Raw genomic sequence first — 23328 nt, forward strand, 5'->3', positions numbered from 1 at the left:
CAAGTGTTCCCGTTTTCTCCACACCCTCTCCAGCATTTATTATTTGTAGACTATTTGATGATGGCCATTATGACTGGTGTGAGGTGATACCTCATTGTGGCTTTGATTTGCAGTTCTCTAACAATTAGCAATGTTGAGCATCTTTTCACATGCTTGTTGGCCATCTCTTCAGGGAAATGTCTTTTTAGGTCTTCTGCCCATTTTTTGCTAATCCCATTCTTTTAATGTAGCTGTCCAGTTTTCCCAGCACCACTTATTGAAGAAACTGTCTTTTCTCCATTGTGTTCTTACCTCTTTTGTTGTAGATTAACTGACCGTAAGTGTGTAGATATACTTCTGGGCTCTCTATTCTGTTCCATTGATCTATGTGTCTGTTTTTAGGCCAGTACCATGCTGTTTTGCTTACTGTAGCTTTGTAGTATAGTCTGAATCAGGGAATGTGATACCTCCAGCTTTCTTTTTTCCTCAAGACTGCTTTGGCAATTTGGTCTTTTGTGGTTCCAAATAAATTTTAGGATTATTTGTTCTACTTTTGTGAAAAGTGTCATGGGTATTTTGATAGTGATTGTATTAAATCTATAGATTGCTTTGTGTAGTATGCACATTTTAACAACATTAATTCTTCTAATCCAGGAACAGAGGATATCTTTCCATTTCTTTGTATCATTTCCAAATTTCTTCATCAGTATTTATAGTTTTCAGAGTATAGGTCTTTCACCTTCTTGATTAAGTTTATTCCCAGATATTTTATTCTTTTTAATGTGACCATAAATGGGACTGCTTCCTCAATTTCTTTTTCTGATAGTTCATTATTAGTGTATAGAAAAGCATCAGATTTCTGCAAATTAATCACAGAGTTCTGTATATTAACATGCCAAAGGCTAAATGAGTGTCTTTTCGTCCCACAGCCATGGACACAGAAGAGTCTACCCCTAATGAGCTCCTGCTCAGAGACAAAAATGGGCAAGATCTCCAAGAGATGTTGAGAGAAGTAGGATTGGCAGTTGAGTACTGGTTGCCCAAGCTGCAGGAACACCTGGGTGTGACCTGTGCCCAAGCCTTACAACACCTAGAAGAAAAAGAACTCCAGAAGCTGCAATCCCAGGCACAACATCCCTGGGAGAAAAGGGCCCTGGAGAAGCTGCTTAACCTGTCATACTCAAATACTCTTTCAGAGTTACAGGAGTCTCAGGTGGAAACAATAAAGAAAAGGCAGAAGCAGGCAGAACAGGCACTGCAGGAGCTAAGAGAGATGCTGGCAGAAGGCAGGCAGCGACAGGAAGAGGCAGTGAGGAAAAAGGAAGCAGAGCTGATGCAGGCAATGGAGATCCCCAAAGAGTTCTGGCCACGTCCCGAAAAGTCCCTAAGAGACGTCACGGAAAACATGCTGGGACAACTCAAACTTATGGAGGAGACACTGTCTCACAGCAAGAACCTTCCAGATAGAGAGCTGGTGCGACATGCATCTGGAGGACTAGCCCTTCAGGGAGTTTACAAAACCAGTAATCAAAGGGGCCTGACAGAGAAGAAAGAGGAGCTACTCGGTGTCCCCAAGGAGTTCTCACTCTGTGGCCCTGCGCAGAGTACACGGATGGAAACAAAGGAATTTACATCTTCTCAACAAGAATCCATGTTCATCCAGGCTGTAGAGAAGCTGGGCTTCAGTGTAACTGCCTCGGCAAAGGGTGGAGGTTGGGGATTTAGCCTGGAAGCTGCTATGAATCAGAGCAAACATTCAGAATCCAAGGAAACCCAACAGTCACATTCTAAGCACTCTTACTTCTGCTCAACCAAGTTCAGCTACATCCCACTGGCCTCCTGCCACTTTCCCACTGACCAGCTCCAGCTCTCCAAGGCTGCTCTACAGGAATTGAAATGCATTGAAGACCTTTCAGGTCAGCCAGAAGACCCAGACAAACTTCCCTTGCTGAGGCGCAGGACTGAAGCCTTCTTCCACAGGTTTGGCTCTCATGCTAACCAGGGCCCTCTGCACCTGGGAGGAATCTACTGGTGGAAAGCCATTTCAGAGGGCTTCCAAAGTGAGCAGCTGGCAGAAGTGAAACAGCAAGCTGCAGAGGCCCTGGATATTTACATAAGGGGCAGCTACAGTGGCTTTGGAGTGAATGTTGCTGCAGGTGTGGATGTGTCAGACTCTCATTCAAAAACAGCCTCTCAGAGAACAACCTTCCAAAATCTCCAAACCAAAGTCCAATTATCTGTGGCCCAGACAGGTGGCCCACCAGAAGCAAATGGCCTTTCACAGTGGAAAGCTGGCCTCGTTGCCAATAATCAAACTTGGTGTGTCATTGACCGGGGAATTCAGCTGGTGCCCGTTTGGGACATCATCCTCACCAGCCACCGAAGCGATTTTAAGGATCCTTGTCAGGTAGCTAACTGCCTGAAAGACAGCTACACTGCTCTGACTGGTCTTACTGCCCAGATCCAGGAGGGAGAAGAATTACTGAGTGTTGAGAAGGAGGCTAGGCTTTTCCTAGAGGATGTGAAATCCTGGGAGGTATCTGATCCTGAAGAGCAGCTTAAAAAGCTGATAAATTTCATGCAAAGATTGAGTGAAAAAATAAAAAGTTATAACACTTGGACTAATATATGCCTCACAGATAGGGATCTGCAGAATTTTCTGGTAGACACTGTCAACTTCTGCAAAAAGTATTCCATATATGAAACTAAATTTATTAAATCTCAGTTGCGCAGCCTTTTGGATCCTCACATCTACAAAGTGACAAACTTTCCTCAGGCTCATTCCATCATGCAGTGGCTATTTCAGTCAGAACCAGAGGAAGAGAATGTCAATATCACCCAATTTTCTGAATTAATTAAAATCTTTAAAAAAAACCAGAATGACCTTATGGAAGTAAAGGCCAAGTCTGAATCCACAGAATCAGTGGAGGAAGCTCAAAGCAAGGTGACTTATGAGGTCAGCTTGTCTCTTGGCTGCTTCTTGAGATACCTCCAAGAAACGGGGCAGCCAGACACACACATCTTGCTACTTTTGATTGCAGCTGGTGCAGGATATCATGTGGTAAACAATACATTTCAGTATCTCCTTGGGTGTGATGAGTTAGACTTCCTACTGGATAAAATGCAAACTGCCCTAGATAAATACCAAGAGCTCAAAAATATTTGCAACTACAAGGCTCAGGCATTCCTGGTGCTCACAGGTCTGACAGCTACACTTGGCATCAAAGTTGCTTCTCCAGAAGAGAAAACAGAACGCTTGGCATTAGTAAGACATCACATGGGACAATCTTTGTCTAAAGAAGTTGTACATGTCCTCACCAAACCTGGGGCAGATCATGATTGGGAAAACCTAGAAAAAGACTTGAGATTGCTCATTGATGAGGATTATGAGGCCACCGTCTCTTCATTGCAAATGGAGGATGTGAAAAAACAATTGCAAAGTCTTTTCCATGGAAAGAAACAGCCCCATGAACCACATGATAATGAAAGTAACAAACGGGAGGTCATAGAAAATAGAGCCTTCCTAGAAATACTCCAGCGTCTAGGCCTAGAACATTACTACCCAAAAATGATGAGCAGAGCTAACTTCCATATGATCTACAAGAATCCTGTGTACAACACCCAGCCCTGCTCTGAAAGAGAGCTTCCCTTCTATTTCCTACAGAAGCTACTGATGCTGGATTATGGGCTGAGATACCTGATCATTAAGGATGATGAATACACAGAGAAGCGAGTCTATCCAAGCACCTCAAATCAAGAAAAGGAGGCTTTTGATCCATATGAAGATCTATCTGAAGACAGTAAGAGCACCACTAATCCTTCAGCAACCACTAATGCCAGGCCCTACATTCACCCTATGGATATACAGATGGCAATTCTTCACTGTGCAGATGATTTTGCCAGACAATACATTTTGGCCAAACTTTCCATTTGTCAGTTTGCCCTCCCCCTTCTCATACCTAATCCTTGCAATGCTCAAATTGAATTCTCTCTCTGGTCTCTCAGTCAAATTAGGAGGAGCTGGCAGCAAACAGGGAAATCAATAAAAGAGGAGAAGGACAATTACAAAAATCAGCAGATGTGTCGTGTCTCTACCCCCATTGTGTCTTTTATTAGAGTTGGAAACGGCTTCTCTGCCTCCAAATCTCAGATCATGAACTGTCTTCTCAGTAAAAGGAAACATGATGTCTTTTTTCACCGACATTGCAAAGGGAGCAGCAAAGACTGTCTCTTGATGGGAGGTGTGGTGGAAGTTGCCTGGTTCTGTCCTGGGGGTGAAGATCAGGACAGGTTTGACAACTGCCTGACCTTCATCAATCTTCATGGAGATGCAAAGGAACATGAGAAGCAACTTGCCTTTTTGCAGGAGGTCTCTTCTCTCATTGTGGTCCTCATGTCAACTTCTGATGACAATAAAGAAACCCGAAAAATTGTCCGTGACCTGTGTCAGAAATCAAAAACTTTAATCTGTTTGCTTGATGATAAAGAAAAAACCATGGCAAATAACTCTGGCCCAAGAGTGAGAATTGGGGTCAGGAACAGAAATGAGGCAGAATTAATAGAGGAGCTCACAACTACAATCAGACGTTTGTTAGAGCTTTCTGACACTGCACTCAGCTTGGAGAACTGTGCCCAAATTGCTCGCAAGCAAGGATTGCTTATTGATGAAGACCAGAGAGAATGCAAGGAAGCCAAAGAAAAGGCAGAGATTCTAATGGCCCTACTGGGAGAAATGGAAATACCTCAGATGAAGGAAAATTTACTACCCCTTCAGGGAAAACTGTGGCAACTTTGGTGTAAAAAGGACAAAGAACTCTATCATCTGAGAGAAAAAGGGAATCGAAGCATTGAACAACACAAGAGTGAGATTGAGACAGATAAACAAATGATACGACGTCAACAGTTGAGAAAAGCCTTTCCTCTCAATGATTTAATGCATTCTGTCCTTGAAATTCTCCAAAATCATTCAGAAACTCATACCAAACTCTACTTCTTGCAATGGCTGAGTGTGTTTTTAGACAATTTGACTGCAGGACACTTGGAAAAACTAAATGAGAAGAAAAAGGCATTGTGGTCACTGGTCCAAAAAGAAAAGCAAGAGGCACCAAAGAGCAACTCTCTGAAAGGCTTGCAGAATGAGATAGAAGTTATCTCCAGAGAGATTAGTGACTGCACCTTGGGAATTGAGCAACTTCTCAGAGAAGTTGGCCAGATCTATGAAGCTCTGGAAGAAGCTTCATCCATGAAAGATACCCTATTTCTCTCCCTTCCCCACATTGCTGCAGATCTGATGCTATCTGGTTTTCCCATTGAGCTAATGGATGGGGATGCTTCTTATGTGCCCCTGAGGTGGGTGGCAGCTGTTTTTGACAAGGTCTCTGAGAAACTTGGAAACAAACGGCTCTTTGTTCTCTCTGTCCTTGGCCTGCAGAGCTCAGGGAAGTCCACCCTGCTGAATGCACTTTTTGGGCTGCAGTTCACTGTCAGTGCTGGGAGGTGTACCCGGGGGGCCTACATGCAGCTTCTGAAGGTGGAGGAGACATTTGCAAAGGAACTTGGCTTTGACTTTGTGCTTGTTGTGGACACAGAAGGACTTCGGGCCCCAGAACTCAGCAACAAGTCCCAGAATCGTGACAATGAGTTGGCAACCTTTGTCATCGGACTTGGAAACTTGACTCTGATCAATATTTTTGGGGAAAATCCATCAGAAATGCAAGATATTCTACAAATAGTTGTCCAAGCTTTTCTGAGGATGAAACAAGTAAAAATATCTCCTAGTTGCCTCTTTGTTCATCAGAATGTGGGAGAGATTACAGCTAAAGACCAAACTATGGAAGGACGAAGGCGGCTAGAGCAGAGACTGGATGAAATGGCAGCAACAGCAGCTGAAGAAGAGCAGTGCTCAGATGTAACCCGCTTTCGTGATGTCATTAAGTTTGATGTTAATACCCATGTCTACTACTTTGCTCACCTCTGGGATGGCAATCCCCCAATGGCCCCTCCCAATCTTCGTTATAGCCACAATGTCCAAGAACTGAAAAGCAGAATTCTTGTGACTGCCCAACAGGAATCTAGGGGAAGCATCATGAAGATATCAGATGTAAAATTCCGAGTTCAAGATTTGTGGAGAGCACTATTGAATGAAAACTTTATTTTCAGTTTCAGGAATACCCGAGAGGTCATGGCCATGAGCAAACTGGAAACCATGTATAACTACTGGACATGGGAGTTGAGGAGTCATGTGCTGAGCATACAGGACCAGCTGATCAACCAGATTCAGAATGAAAAAATCCAGATACTCGAAACACACACAATTGAGGCTCCAGTTACAGAGAAATATGAAGCCATCAAGCAAGAACTTGAAAAATATTTTAATGAAGACCCAGATAGTGAAGTGCTGGTACAGTGGAAAGGAAATTTTGAAAATAAGCTAATAATCCTTAAAGAGGAATTCATTTTAGACAGCCAAAGAAAAGCCAAAGAACTTCTTAGTTTTAAAAAGAATCAAGAAAAACTGCATAACAAAAAATCAGGTTATGAAAAGGAATTATTGGAAAAAAGCCGAGAGTTGGCTTTAACTGTAAAGGGCACCCAACTGAGTGAGGAAGAGCTACATGAGAAATTCAACACACTTTGGAAAAAATGGGTCTATGATTTGTCCTCAACTCACTCTCCAATTGCAGAGCCTAAAATTGAAGTGGATTCTGAAAACATCCTTTTGGATTATTTCAAAAAGGAGAAAGACAGGGCAAGCATACTGAATAAAAATTATGGAGAAAACTTTGAAATCAAATATGACAAACATATCAAAATGAACAAGAAATATTTGAACTTAGTTACAATGACATTAGAGGTCCAGGATAAAGAGTCCATAAATATGACTACTAACCGCATTGTTTCAAAAGTTAATGAAACTATTGACAACATTTGTAGGCAAAAGCATGATTACAATCTAGCTTATTTCCATGAAATCCTGAGAATAATACATGAGGAGGTGAAATCTGTACCCACTAAGGAAAGATACACAATTACAAGACAATATGAAATAGACTTATCCTTGTATTTATTCCAAAGAGCATCAATGAAGTTTCATCATATGCACAAGGAATTCAAGAGAGCAAATGATCCTGTAAACTATCTGCAAAGCAAGAAAGATGATTTCTTCATGAGTTTTAAGATCTCTTGTCAGGGAGCAACCTCAATTAAAACATTTGTTGATTTTCTGTGGCACAAACTCACCACTGCTGTCTCCAACACCATAAAGAAAAACATGGCCCGCAAAATTGCTGGGGACATGCAAGCCACCTGCCCGGCATTCAATGGAAACAGGGCTAACCTGGAGAAACACGTTCTCATCTCTCTGGCAGAAGAGGAAAATTTTGGTAATTTTTGGCAGTACATTCATAATCCGGAATCGTATTTTAAGAATTACATTGAAAACCACATTAAAAGATATTGTTTTGACAAAGGAAGTGAAAAAATGAAGACATTTTTAAGAATAAGTTCAGATGAAATCAAGAATGCCATCCTCACAGCTATTCAGGCATCCACAGTAGTAGCTAAAGATAAAAGCAGCACTGTGTCTGGGTGGTTGGATTTGTTCTGTGATCACCTGGGGAGTAACTTGATCTTTCCACGAAAAGACTTGATAAGCATTGAACACCAGGAGATAAAAGATATTGATTTTCTCAAAGAAGCCATGAGTACAGCTTTGGATCCTGAAATGGAGAGAGTAGAACAGAATGATTTGTATATGTTTGTAGAAGAAATCGTTCCTGAAATCCAGAAAATGCTCACTGAACATCTCTGTGGCTGCTGGAAACAGTGTCCCCGCTGTGGAGCAATTTGTACAAACACAATCCCTATGCATGATGGAGACCACAGTGTTCCCTTCCATCGTCCACAGGCTGTCAGTGGAGGAAGGTGGTACAAAACAGACCATTTTGTCATTGATTGCTGTACCAGTCTGGTAGCAAGTGATTGTGTTTTGGTTTTCGGAGATGGCAGGGAAGTCCCATATAAGAACTATCGACAGGCAGGAGGGGAATATGCCAGGTGGAGTATCACCCCAGACACATCCACCCAGCCATACTGGAAATGGTTTGTCTGCCACTTCAGATTAAAGCTACAAGAAAAGTATCTCCAAAGATTTGTAGGTAAAGGTAAAATTCCTGATGCATGGGACAAAATTAAGAAACAGGATGTGCTTAATGACTTGAAAGAAAATTAATACTCAATGACCACAAAACAGCCCCAGTATCTGAACAAAGGAGGCACATTACCTGAGGAAGGCTAAAATATCACCCACTCATAAGGAAAACATCCCTTATATCAATTTTTTCAATTGAAACATCTAAAACTAAATCAGTTAACAGCAAGAGTTGAAGACTTGCTGAGAAAGAACTTCATTTTTCTTTGCCTCAATTCCTTTTGCTTTAAAAACAGATTACTAAAATATATGAGTACATGATAAAATCAAATAAAATCCATTTAAAATACCTACTTCATATTTTAAACTATTATTCTGAATGTTATTTTTTATTTTTAAATATATAATGTTATTTAAAGTCACAAGAAAGTCATTTTCATAGAGGGAAGTTAAAATCATTGCAGACTGCCACAAATTCTATAGAATAACTACACAGTTTAACCAATATACAGTTCTTGACTGGAATCTACAAATTCTTTTCAGTTCTAAGTGTATTTTTTTTACCCTCAGAAATTTGTGAGGAAGAGTTATTAACGCTTGAATGCAAAAACATTCATGGAAAATTCATGATTCCCAATTCCCAAATATAGTGCTTTTTAGGGATATCCTGTTATAGGAAATGAAAAACAAAAACAAAAAAAAACCCAGAAACTTGACCAGGATAGAGCCTGCATCAATTCTGGAAACATTATTCAAAAAATATGGAAAATAGAAGTTAAATAACTTTTTCTTATTTAACCATCATCCTCCTCTTCCCTGGTGCCTTGGCACTTGCCTGTGCATGTTTTTTAAAAAAGGAAAAGAAAAAATTCACAGGAGCTTAGGTATTCAAAGCCTAGAGCTATGTACAAGTCTGAAAAGGACTGGTTAATGGAACAAGATTTATGACAAGGTAAAAAGGGCCATTTTAATCAAGGCTGTGGACAAGGTCAAATTTGATTAAGCCATGATCATTTAATCATTAATGATTAAAAAAAACTATTCCTTCAAGACTAAAATGTCAAAAAATATATAGTTTTGTGTGGTGATATTTCCCAAAGAGATGCTTTTTACGTATTAAAAGGTAAGAAAATGCTTATCTCCAAATCAGGCACCCTTGTGACTTTTCACAGTATTTGAGCCATAGGGTCATGATCAGAAATAAAAATGAAGAACATGCTGAAGCCAACCAAGGATCTGAGAGGGGAAGGAAATCTCCCTTCTGCAAACTTTTACCTTCTAAAGCAATGACTTTTGCTAGGTTCTCAAAGCTGATGATCTGAAGGAATCCTGATGCAAAGAAAAAAGATTATTCATGCCTGACATAAGGGCATCCATTAGCTTCCATTTCAGGGTACACTGTCTACCCGTCCATAGCCAGTGAAAACAGACAGTACAAAGAGCAGTCAAAGGACTTGGATCTTCAGAGCTGGGAGACAGGAGCGTTCACTCTGCTATCTTTGTGCCCCAAGGCTTCAAGCATACTCTCAGTTTCAGGTCAAATGACCATGTTTCCAGAAGAAATCCTGGAACAGAAAAATTATATGGAAAACAGATGTTCTTGGACAGTAGGGTTTCCCTTTTGTTCTCTAAAAAAATAGCCTCACTGAGAGTTGGAACTAGTAGGATAAAGTTGAAATAGTGATAAAAACAGAACCCATGCATAATATAGCACCTGTTTCTGACATAGCTGCATCCTTGATAACTGTGCAATGTTAACATTCGCTGAATGCCTTTCATATTTGTTTAATGAATCCATTAAAACTTTTAACTAAAAAGTATTATATATCATATATTAACTTTGATTTTTCACGCCAAATTGTTGTGCATAAAAAAATTAATTTTTTGATAAATTCCTCAGGCATTTAAGTAGAGTGATTATTAAATGAAATTCAGAGGCTGTGTCAAGAACCCAAAATGGCTAGACATAAGTTGGGAATGAGAGAAGATGGCTATGTGTAAATGTGGTTTTCTATGATAGTAGTGGATGGTAAAGTGCCATCAACATAGGGTAAGGATTAAAGGGTCAGTGGGTTAAGGTCACTGAGGGAGATCCACTCCACTTAGGAACAGTGGAGTAGGGTGAATGGAGTCAGTAGGGATGAGAATCATATGGTCATCAAAAATGGGAGATGACGGGCCCAGTGTAGGTCACAGATTAGAGATGGCCAGAGTTGTAAGGTCAATAGAGGTATAGTTCACATGGTCAGTGGAACAGGTCTCTCAGAGTCACTGAAAGTGGGGATCATGGAAACATAGGAATTGGGGGTCACCACATCAATAGACTTCGGGGATTTCCAGAGTAAGTTAAGCAAGAGAGGACAAGGCCTGCAGGGATGGGGCTAGGAGGGTGTTGGATTCTAAGACAAGTTCAAATAACATGAATAAGAGGTGAGTTGCTTAAATGAAGCTGGAAATTTGCACTAAAAAGATTTTCACTTAGGTCTCTCTCCCTCTCTCTCTCTCTCTCTCTCTCTCTCTCTCTCTGAGAGAGGATATAAATACGGGAAGGTCAATTGAATAAGGTGTGTTATGGACAAAATATTTCTGTCATCCATAAATTCATATGTTGAAGCCCTAATCCCCAGTGTGATTTTAGAGGGGGCCTTGGGAGATAATTAGGGTGAGATGAGTTCATGAGGGAAGGGTCCTCATGATGAGATTAATGTCCTTATAAGAAGAGACATCAGAGATATCTCTCTCCCTCCCCAGGAGCATGAATCAAGGAAAGATCATATGAGCACACTGCAATATGTGTAATAAAGCAAGCCAGGAAGAGAGCTCTCATCAGGAACCAAATCAGCCAGCATCTTGATCTTAGATGCTCTAGAACTGGAAGAAATAAATTTCCATTGTCTAAGACACCTGGTCTGTAGTGTTTTGTTACGGCAGCCCAAGCTGACTAAAATGAGGTGTGCCTATAAATTGGCCCCCTTAAGGTTTGGGATGCTTTTCCCTTAGACTATGGAAAAAGACATATGAAACATAAAACTTTTAATTTTTCCCCTTCCTTCAAATTTGTAATTATCTTTAATCATTCTCTTTAATCAGTCTAACCCTTCAGTAAGGTCTAAAAAAGCCATTTAGCCCTTTCTAGTAGTGCTGTGACACATAAATAGACAAAACAGAGAAGGAAAATGTGAGCACTACCAATAATAGTATCATGATAATGACTGTACTGATATCTTTGCAATAGTAGTAACTGTGATATCTTGGGCAGGTAGTTTAACCTCTCTTTGTTCACGTGCCCTGTCTGTAAGAGTGCATTTCTCATTCTGCTACTGGGAAGTATAAATGAATTCCTATTTAAAAAACATTTAAGACAGAAGCAAACACAGAGTACTTTATAAGTGTAAGTTATTATTATGTTATACTACCACTCCTAAGTTCCTTATTCCTTTGCATTTGAGTAGCATTTTATTAGGAACACACTGATGGGTTAAGATAGTCTCATCTGAGGTTCATCGGCAGGAATATTCAACCAGGACCCCTTGGGAAATCACAATTGAGAATACAGTAAGTTCTCAATAAATGTGGTTATAACTTATGGCTCAAAATGAATCTCGATATATTGATGTCCCACAGTACTTTATCTGTAGTCATACCTCTTTCAAAAACTAATCCATCAGTCAAAGATGTAGACAAGTCATTGTCACAATTCTTTAACAGCATAGAAGATAATATGTCTTAGGTTATTCAAAAGGTCCAAGACCTGGATTCACACACAATTGATTTATTAGAAAAGCTATCCCAGTAAAAAAAGAATAAGGGTAAGCAAGAGGGGGAATGTAACTTAAGGTGAGGGAATAAATTAGTAAGTATGCAAATTCTGAGAGGTAGAAAATGTCTTTCAATTCTAGTTAACAACCACAAACTCGAAAATTAGACTGTTTGGTTTTGAATAGGACTTCCACCATTTAGTAGCTGTGTGACCTTGAATGACTTTCTCAACCTGTCTCTGCTTCATTTTCATCCATAAAATGGTGCCACCTCATAGAAGTGTTAAGGATTTCTTGAGATATCCTTGGCACAGCATATATAGTTCCAATAATAGTAGGTGGCGGTAGTAGTAGTAGTAGTACTAGTAGCAGCAGCAGCAAAGCAACAAAAGTCATGTCAAAAGAAGAAATTACTATAGTTATTAAAATTATTATCATTTCCATTACAACGAAATGTGTTTATGCCTGTACCACATTCTCAGCTGTAAATTCCTGAAAAAGAGTTCACGTCTTGTTCATCTCCATATGCTCAGCATGTAGAATGGTATTTACCCCAATGTAGGTGATGAATCATGGCTCTTAAGTACAATTGAGGACAAGCTTAGTAAATACTGGAGTTGGAAGTGGAGACAGTTCGAAGGAAAAGAGAGAAATCAAAGATGATGCTGCTATTTCAAACAGGGAAAATGCAGCTGACATCAACTAAGTAAAGGTCACCAATGGCCTCCACTTTGCTAAATCCAATTTTTTTATTCACAGTCATATACATGACCTACCAGCATCATTTTGTCCCTCTCATCTCCCTGAAACACTTCTTTTACTTGTGTTTGAGAATACTGCACTCTTGCTTCTCTCCTCCTATGTCACTCTTCTTTACTGCTTCTTCCACTTCTATCAATCTCTCAATGCTAATATACCCCAAGGGCTCAATCTTGGGTCTTCCTTCCATATCTAGGCTCTCTCTCTCTCTTAAGGGGTCACCAGTCCTCACTGCATTAAATACCACCTACACACTGATGACTCCTAATACATTTGTCTCACCACACCTCTCACTAAATGTCGAATACATGCCGACTCACCATCTCCACTTGGATGTCTCAAAGACATCTCAAGCTTAACATGCCCAAAACTGGATTCTAAATATCCCCTCACTCAAACCCTGCTCTTATCTATAGGCTTCCTCTTCTTAGTTAAAGGTCAATCCATTGTTTCAATCCCCTGGGCCAAAAAATACTCTAAATCATCCATAATTCTTCTCACCCAATCATTCATTGATAAATCCTGTTAAACCTACTGTCAAAATATATCTAAAATCTAGCCATTTACCACCACTCCACTGCAGGCACTGAGGCTCAATAGCCTCCTAACAGATTACCATAACAACATCCAACATAGCAGTCAGAAAGCTTTTTTTAATGTAAGCTAGATCATTTTAATCCTTTGTTCAAAACCCTGAAATCTCCAGTTTTCATTCAGTGTGAAAGTCAGTCATCACAAGATTCATCAAGGCCCCATGTGATGTGATGTGATATGATGTGATGTGATGTGATGCAGCTCCTATTACCATTCTGATCTACTTCTACCCCCCTTAGTCACTCACTACAGCCATTCTCAAAACCACTGACTAAAAAAAAAAAAAAAACAAAAACAAAAACAAAACACCGACGAAAAAGATGACTGAGTCCCCAGGATTAAAGACCCTGTAGCACTGTGGCAAATATATATTATAATCATCCCTAAAGAGACCTACAGATATTTATTCAGATAAATATGCACTGGGGAAAGGGGAGTACCCAGACATTTTGAGAATTATTAGACACAAGGTCTGAGTTGACACTGACATCTAGAGAAACAAGTATGATTATTCATAACTGGAGGCTAGGTAATAAATGGGGTCTTTCCTAGGCTAAAGTCAAGCTCACATTCAGTCCACCGGGTCGACAGACCCACAGAGTGGTCTGTCCCCAGTCCCCAAATGTATAATCGAGGAATGACAAACTTGGCAGTTGGACTAACCCCAAAATTGGGTTCTTGTCCTATGAGGTAAGTGCTTTAATAATGAGAAAGCCTAAGCAGAAGTCTTCAAAATTGCCCTCCACTCTGGTTAATAAATCTTTAAAAAATTACCACACAGGGGATGGCAAAGATTAGTGCCACCATTAAAAACCTAAAGCGGGGGCTTCCCTGGTGGTGCAGTGGTTGAGAGTCCGCCTGCCGATGCGGGGGACACGGGTTCGTGCCCCGGTCCGGGAAGATCGCACATGCCGCGGAGTGTCTGGGCCCGTGAGCCATGGCCACTGAGCCTGCGCGTCCGGAGCCTGTGCTCCACAACGGGAGAGGCCACAACAGTGAGAGGCCCGTGTACTGCAAAAAAAAAAAAAAAAAAAACAAACCTAAAGCGGTGGTTATCCCTACCATGTCTCCATTTAATTAGCCAGTGTGTCTCTTGCAATAACAGATGGATCCTAAAAATTTCTTGTAAATTGCTGCTAGCTTATCCAATGGTAGCCCCTACTGCAGGTTCTGTACCGGCCAAAGTAATATTGCTAGAGCTAAGATAGTATTTGCCACTGATACGGCAAATGCATTCTTTTCTATTTCAGTGGTAAGAGACTACTAGAAACACTTCACATTCATGAAACGGACAAATATATTTACTTAGAGTTTTGTCCCAGGGCTCTACTAACTCTCCTGCTTTCTGTCATACGACAATCCTAAAGAAAGGGGACCATCCCAGAGAACATCGCACTGATCAGTTATATGATGACATCACGCCAATTGACCGGGAAAGTAAGAGGTGGCTAGTAAGTTGGTAGCCTTGTTAAGACAGGTGCTCCAGAGGATGGGAAACAAACCCTACAGAGGTTCAGGGACCTGCCATAACAAAAGTTTTTAAGGGTCCAATGGTCACGATATCCCCTCCAAATTAAAAGACAAATAACTGCATCTTGTATTTCCTACAATAAAAAATAAAGCACAGCACCTGGTAGGCCTCTTTGATTTGGGGAAGCAACACATTCCACACCTAGGAATACTTCTCTGGTCCATATCAGGTGACAAGGAAGCCCACCATCTTTGAATGGGGTCTAGAGGAGGAAAGAATTCTCCAGTAGTTTCAGGCTGTGGTGCAAGTTGCCCAAAGGCTGAGCCATATGGTCCAGCAGACCCTATGGGGTTGGAGGTGTCAATTATGATAAAAGATTCGCTGTGGAGTTCATGCCAGGGATCAGCAAACCACGGCTCATGGGTTGAACTAGTATGCCACCATTTTTGGAAAACATATTTTATAAAAATGCAGCCATATCCATTCATTTGAATATTGTCTATAGATGCTTTCACACTACAAAAGCAGAGTTGAGTAGTTGAAACAAAGAACATATGGTTGACAAAGTCTCAGATATTTTCTCTGGCTCATTATAGAAAAAGTTTGTTTATGCTTTGTTTATGGTAGGCCCCAGCAAGAGAATCATGATGCAGGGGTTCTGGAGTAAGGCCATGTCATCTGCACCAGAGAATTATATGCCTTTTGAGAAACAGCTCCTGGTCTGTCACTGATCCCTGGTAGTTATGGAATGCTTGACCATGAGGCACAAACTGATCACGTGACTGAAAATGCCCATTTTGAGCTGGGTTATGTTGGACCCACCAAGGCTTACTGTCAGAAAGGCCCCGCAGCAATCCATGGTAAGATGCAAATGGTATATCCTAGATCAAGTTTGTTCAGGAACAGAGGGCATTATTAATCATGAACAGGTAGCCCCAACCCCCATGTCACCTACCATTGTTGCACCCGGAACCCTCCCCCAGCTCACATCTATAGCTTTATGGGGGTCACATCCAAACATCTAAAGGAATAAGAAAAAGCTCAAGCTCGATTTATGGACAGGTTGGCCTCACATTGTGTACAACCTAAAAATGGATGGTAGCTGCATTAAAGCCACATTTGTAAACAGCCTTGAAAAGCAGTAGAGAGGAAAAAAATATCTTCCCAAATGGAAAAACTGCAAATGTTGCTCCTAGTCATTGGCTTTGTATGATAAGAGAAGTAGCATAAGGTGAGAATATGTACAAATTCCTAGGAAGTTGCCAATAAGAAATTAGAAGCTTTTGGGTAGAGCATGTGCATGGACATACAGCAGTGGGCACCAAGTGTGAAGAACTTTATATCACACATGCCCACCAGAAAACACCCACCACTGAAGGGACACTGAACAACCAGGTTGGAAAAATGACTTAACCAGTTCATATTATCTGTTCTTCCTCATCAACCCTCCAAGAACTGGCATGATAGGCACATAAATGAAATGGTAAGGACAGTAGATACATAGGCTATGCATGGATGCAATAACAGGAACCAAGGCTAATCTAGCTAACGCTGCCTCTCAATGTCCAACTTCCAACAACAGAGACCTATGCTGAACCACCAATATGTCATTATTCTCAAAAAGTCCAAGTAGACGCTTGTTTGCAAGTCAATTTCATTTTACTCCTTCCATCCTGCAAGGTCCAACACTTCGTCAACATGGGGATTGATACCTATTCTGGGTGTGCATTTGCCTTTCCTGTATGCAGAGCCTTGATTAGCACCACTATCTGGAGATGTACAAAATGGCTGATCTACAGGTATGGTACCCGGACAGTTGAGGATAAGGGAAAGCTAGAATTCATGGTTACACCCCCAAGACCAAAGGAAGCAATATAGGCTATAGTTCACTTCTAACCTTCCTCTTCTAAGTTTCTCCTCAGGAAGAGAGGCCCATGGACAACAAGGAGGAATTGCCCTCCAAACATGTTTGGAAGGTAAATCTATATGGCATAAGAACTAGATTCTGCTGGTCATGAAGATGCACCACTTAGATCTCATTCAATAAAAACTTCTGTGAGTAGAGGTAACTGAGAGCCTCCACTGCCCACCTGTTTGGATCTATCAGGGCATTCACACCGAGGCCACACCTCCCCCAGGCTGCCCTCAATGACTCAGCATGGAAAAGCCCAATCTTGCTCATCATGGAGTTCCTTTAACTAGCAATCATTGCTCAGGATTCCCTATAGGCCTGGCCAGGATTTGTTCTAAACTCACTGTGGTCTGAGACTCCTTTTACCAAACGCTTCTTTCCCTCTCTCCTTTCTCAGGTGTCAGACCAGCATTGTGGTCTGAAGGATTCCCTTGCTTTCATTGCTTTCTCCTCTTATACCTTTCACAGGCATTTCATCCAATAAATCTCTTACATGTCTAATCCCATCTTGGCGTCTGCTTCATGAAGGACCAAACTGACGTTAAAACCCCCTCACACTTTTATTTACTTAAATTATTTTGGAAATCTTTCATTACCAACACATATGAGCTGCTTCATTCTGTTCACTGATTTCATTGATGCACAATATTTTATTTAACCAGATGCTGATGGTCATTTAGGCTTATCTCCTAATTTGACTATTACAAAAATAAAAATGCTGCAATGATGAATACATCTGAAGAATAGTTTTCACTTAAGTTGTAGAAATTGTTGAATCATATAATAAGTAATTTTTGGGATTTCCCTGGTGGCGCAGTGGTTAAGAATCCACCTTCCAATGCAGGGGACATGGGTTCGAGCCCTGGTCAGAGAAGACCTCACATGCCACGGACCAACTAAGCCCGTGTGCCACAACTACTGAGCCCACGTGCCACAACTACTGAGCCCACGTGCCACAACTACTGAAGCCTGCAGAGCACCTAGAGCCCGTGCTCCGCAACAGGAGAAGCCACCACAAAGATAGACCCGCGCACCACAACGAAGAGTAGACCCCGCTTGCCACAACTAGAGAAAGCCCGTGCACAGCAACAAAGACCCAAAGCGCCAAAAATAAATAAATTAAACAAAAAAGTAATTTTTAATTTTCATAGATACTGCAGTATCTAACACATCCTTTGTCTTTGTTTTCACACGCTCACCAACCCCTTTGAATCATCAAGTTTTTTAAAAATAGTATCTCACATTTTAAAATTTCCTGTTATTTCATTGTTAGTAACTTTAGGATCCTTTCACTTATTTACAAGCTACAAGCTATTGATACTTTGTTATTCTTTCTGCTTACTGTTGTTGTCATTTGCTTCTTTCTCTCGAGTCATTCTTTTTTTTTTTTTTTTTTTTTGCGGTACGCGGGCCTCTCACTGTTGTGGCCTCTCCCGTTGCGGAGCACAGGCTCCGGACGCGCAGGCTCAGAGGCCATGGCTCATGGGCCCAGGCGCTCCGCGGCACGTGGGATCTTCCCAGACCGGGACACGAACCCATGTCCCCTACATCGGCAGGCGGATTCTCAACCACTGCGCCACCAGGGAAGCTTGAGTTGTTCATTTTTTTGATTACTTATTTGTAAGACCTTTCATATGTTAAGTAAATTCGTACTCTTTCTCACAGAGGGGTTGCAAATATTTTACAGTTGACACCTTTCTTTTGACTTTGTATAATGCATTTCTTAACTTACAGAAATGAGTTTTATGTAGTCACAGGTACATATCTTTTCCTTTCTGGTATATGGTTGTTTCTTGCTTGGAATGGCATTCTCCATATCAAAAATAATAACAACAACAACAAGAAGAAGAATAAAACATTTCATTTTCTTCTAGTATATTTATCAATTTTTGGACTTTTTTGAAATTGTACTTTAAAAATTTTTTTTTATTTTTTAGCTGCATTGGGTCTTCATTGCTGCACATGGGCTTTCTCTAGTTGCAGTGAGCGGGGTCTACTCTTTGTTGTGGTGCACTGGCTTCTCCTTGCAGTGGCTTCTCTTGTTGCAGAGCACTGGCTCTAGGCACGCAGGCTTCCGTAGTTGTAGCTCACGGGCTCTAGAGCACAGGCTCAGTAGTTGTGGCACACAGGCTTAGTTGCTCCACGGCATGTGGGATCTTCCCAGACCAGGGCTTGAACACGAGTCCCCTGCACTGACAGGAGGACCCGTGTCCACTGCGCCACCAGGGAAGTCCTGAAATTGTACTTTACTGTAAGTTATTTTGGTAAAATAAATAAGGTAGAGGGTCAATATTATTTTCTTATGGCCATGTAGTTTTTGAATAATCCAATTTTTGTCACTCGTTTTAAATAAAGTTTTAATCATAAACAGAGTCAATATGACTCCTTTTATGGACTTTTGAGTATTAGTACCAAACCCTTTTTAAATATGAAGTTTCCTTTATTTGTGAATATCTTGCAAGAATAGTACAAGCTTATATCTTCTATCTTCTAATTTCCTTGACTGCTCATTCATATATTTCTCTGAATATATCAACTTGACTAATTCCAAACATAAATGTTACATATTTATTGAGATTGACTTAAATGTATACTTAAAGAACAATATATTCCTTTGCAGCAAGAAAGCTTCCTCAGAAAAATGTATCTCATTTATTCAGTATTTTATGTACCAGCCAAAGGCTTTAGATATTTCTCCAGAACAGTAGTATGTACATTTCTCATTGTATTTAGTCCAATTTGTTATCTCTTTTCAGTTACCATTGCATACGAAATCAACTTTTCTATTATATTTACTGACCACATATTTTTTACATATAAAAAATCATTTATAATTGATATTGATAAAAGCTCTAAAACACTGATTTTTAAATATTAATCTTACACCAAATAATGGAATAATTTTATTATACTTATTCTCTGGTTCTCAATTGATTACAGGTTTGTTATTTTATCATTTGCAAACAAGCAGGCACCCACTTTCTCAATTTGTATTAAGTCTTTTTGTTCTTATCATGTCTCATTAATTTGCTTAGATATAACAATGTTAAGTAAAGTGGATGTAGTATCATAGTAAAGTGGTATCTTTGTTTTCTTAGCCTTAGTGAAAATACTTTTGGCTTTTCACCATTAAAGATGACATGGGTTTCTTATTTGAGATATGTATTTTTACCATTCTATAGAAGTATCTACCTATGCCTACATTATTAAGAATTTTACTCATAAATGGATATGTATTTTTATTATATGCATTTTCTGTATCCACAGAAAAGATAATATTTCCTAATAGTGAACAAGCCATACTTCGCACTTGTGTATTTTATTTTGTAATGTTTGTGTGTTCTATTTGCTAACTGGAATTAGAATGTTGACCCAATTATTTATAAGTGAGATTAATATGTACATTTATTTTGAATATTTTTGTCAGTCTGTAGTAGTAATAATAATAATAGCAACAACAATAACAGTAGCACATATCTCTTACACACTTACTCTATACCAAACATTCAAAGAGTTTTAGGTGTATTAACTCACTTATACCTTACAACAACAACATGTAAGCACTGTTTTTATCCCCTTTTTAATAGAAAGAAACTGATGCAAAGGAGGTTAAATAACTTGACTAACATCATACTGCTAGTAAATGATGATGCCAGAATTTGAATACGGGTGGCCTGATTCCATAGCTGTCACTTTTAATCACAACAGAATCTGTAAAATAATTTAGAGGATTTCCTTCTCTCTTTAAGTCTGGGAATTGTTCTTATGTCATTGGCATTACTTTTCTTTGAAGTCTAATAGAATTCCCTTTTTAACTATCTGGGCCTAATTCATTTATCTCATTCCACTCTGTAAGGAAAGAGAGAACAACACAGACAATGTTTTGACACCTTTCTCAATTATTTTCATGACAATTATTTTACTTAGGTTTTCTATTCCTTTAATGTAGATGGCTCAAACAAATTGTGCATTTCAAACAAAATTTCCAGTGGACTAAAAAGGCTGAGAAACTTCTAGGCAATGTAAAGTACGTGGCCTCTAACTGACAGCAATATATATATATATATATATATATATATATGAAACCTGATACACATATATGTAGAGATATAGGTAAATTATACAGATAGATATAGATATAGACATGTGAAACTTAGCATATGTGAAAAAGGAAGTTTGTTTTTAAGTAAATTTTTCCAACAATACCTGAAAAATCCCTAAGACCACAGACAGCTGGATCAGGGAACTGTAGTGCTCATGCTATGCTCAGGGGGAAAGTTAAAGAGCTACAGAAAAGCTGAACCAGTCCCAGGAATCAGAGCTGTGGCCTTCCAGTCTAGGATAAAGCCACAAGAAAAATTCTCTCACTAAAGAGAATAAGAGAGTCATATGAAAAATTCCAAAGGCAGCATCAGGGACTGACACAGAAACAGACTGATGCTCTCAAATAACCTCCAGCCTTTGCAACGGCCATGGATTCCTCACACAGAGAATCTAAGTACCTGGGTAACCAGTAGAGCAGCCCATCTGATGAGTATACTTGCCTTCTCATAATTAGCCTCTGCAACTACTATTAGGAGAATCATAATTTTCACATTCACTGGGGAAATTCATGCCATCTACTGGTACAGGCCAATCCAACTGAAAACCACTAAAACAGCTGAAGAAGAAGGTAATGTCAGCATCATGGTAGCATGAGACACTCCCTCTGTCTCTTCCCTTCAATCTACAACCAGTAAAATATTCATTAACTCAACAAAGTTTCCTCTGCTTAACACACTAGGATGCCAGAGTTCCACACATCCGTACATCTAAATGTGGGTGAACTAGAAAACATAGAGGAGGCAGACCAGGTTAACAGTGGAGGTAGTGCCTATAATCCTGGACCCCCAGATACAACAATTGAGCCCACAGCCCCAGAGAACCCAGTAGCAAGAGGGGAGTAGTGCACATGACTCCAGCTTCCCAGGCACGATGCCTACAGCCACAGGGAACGGGGCAGCAGCAACAGTAGAGCCTGACACCCTGTCTCTCCAGCAGTGGAAGTATCCATGACTCTGCACCACTCCCCCACCTGCAGTAGTGGTACCCACAAACCTGACAACCGTGGACATGGCAGAGGCACCCACAACCCCAGCTTCTCCCCACCTTTCCTTATTATAACAGAGCCTATGAACCAGATGACTCCAGGTAAAACAGAGGTAACTGCCATCTGAGTGTCCCATGTGGCAACACCATTGATAACAGCAGCACTGGCAGCAGCAAGTCACTGGCAACCCTGGAGGCACAAACAACAACAACAACGGCACAGGACAAAATCTCTGACAGAGATAGAGGGTGGAAAGTGTAGACACTCATATTTAACCAGGGGTAATTCAGGTAAAAGAAACCAGAAACCTCTGCTATAGTGCCACCTACTGAAAAACAAAAGGAAGTGCTCTAATTATTCATCTGTTGAGTAAATAGAATCAAGTGAAAAAAGCTCTGCCTAAAGAAAGGTATTCACTACTTCAAATGCACCAGCAGATAAACAGCTCATCAAACACCATGAAAAACCATGGTAACATAGTATAACAAAAAGAACATGACAATTCTTCAGAAACCAAACTTAAAGACACAAAATAATGTGTTGTAGCTGACAGAGAACTCAAAATAGCTGTCATAAAGAAACTCAATGAGCTACAAGAAAACTCAGAAAGGCAGTTCAATGAACTCAGGAATAAAATTAATGAACAGAGGAATAATTTACCAAAGAGACTAAAAATCTACAAAACAACCAAACAGAAATCCTGGAACTGAAGGACTCAAGAAATGAGACAACACACTACAAAGCATTAGAACAGACTGTATTGAAGAGAGAACTAGCAAGCTCAAAGACAGAAATCTAGAAATGATACAGGTAGAAGAGGAAAGAGAACTAAATTTTTCAAAATGAAGAAATTCTACATGAACTATCCAACTCTATTAGGAAAGGCAACATAAGTATAATGGTATCCCCTAGGAAAAGAGAGGGAAATGAGTGCATTTAAAGAAATAATAACTGAGAAGTTGTCAAATCTGGGGAAGGAACTGGATGTACGAATCCATGAAGCTAAGAGAACACCTAATTACTGCAATGCAAAAAGACCTTCTCAAAAACATATTAGAGTAAAACTGTCAAAAGTCAATAACAAAGAAACAATTTTTAAGGTAGCTTGGGAATAAAGAACTTATATAGAACAACCAGAAAACAAAAGATAAAATGGCAGTACTAAGTCCTCATTCATCAATAATCACCCTAAATATAAATGGGTTAAATCACCGATCAAAAGACACAGAGTAGCTGGATGAATTAAAATCCAAGACCCAGCTATATGTTGCCTCCAAAAGACTCATTTCAGCTCTAAAAATAAACATAGGTTCAAAATAAAGGGCTGGAGGAAGATACTCCAAGCAAATGGCCCGCCCCTCAAGCCAAGGTCTCCTCCGCTGGCGCAGACTCCAGGGTCCTGAGCGCTGCCACCACCAAAGCCTCCTTTGACCACACACAGGGCCTGCATGCACTGCCCACACCAAAGCCTCCTCCAGAATCAGCCTTGAGTGCTCCAACCTGAGACAGCAAGATGCCAATGCTGGCGGGGGCTGAGTTCTAAAAGGTGGGGTTAGGATAGTGGACCCAGGGAGAGGACCGCTGTTGGCTATGCAGAGACAACCTAAGGGGACAGGA

The 23328-nt window shown here is 40.2% G+C and overlaps 2 protein-coding genes across 5 annotated transcripts in view; one reads left to right on the forward strand and one right to left on the reverse strand.

Moving 5' to 3' along the window:
- Positions 1–9958, forward strand: part of LOC113625053 (interferon-induced very large GTPase 1-like) — a 31405-nt gene extending 21447 nt beyond the window's left edge. For both annotated transcript variants that reach the window (XM_027115503.1, XM_027115504.1), the window contains one exon: positions 909–9958. In XM_027115503.1, the coding sequence (XP_026971304.1) occupies positions 911–8209 (7299 nt within the window). In that variant the 5' untranslated portion in view covers positions 909–910 and the 3' untranslated portion in view covers positions 8210–9958. The remainder of the gene's footprint in view (positions 1–908) is intronic.
- The window catches only part of ZNF215 (zinc finger protein 215), a 152024-nt gene that overhangs the window by 105838 nt on the left and 22858 nt on the right, over positions 1–23328 (reverse strand). The gene's annotated exons all lie outside the window — the stretch shown is intronic.

This window comes from Aethalodelphis obliquidens, unplaced genomic scaffold, assembly GCF_003676395.1.
Source record: "Aethalodelphis obliquidens isolate GAN/ISIS:26980383/991018 unplaced genomic scaffold, ASM367639v1 scaffold14, whole genome shotgun sequence".
NCBI lineage: Eukaryota > Metazoa > Chordata > Mammalia > Artiodactyla > Delphinidae > Aethalodelphis > Aethalodelphis obliquidens.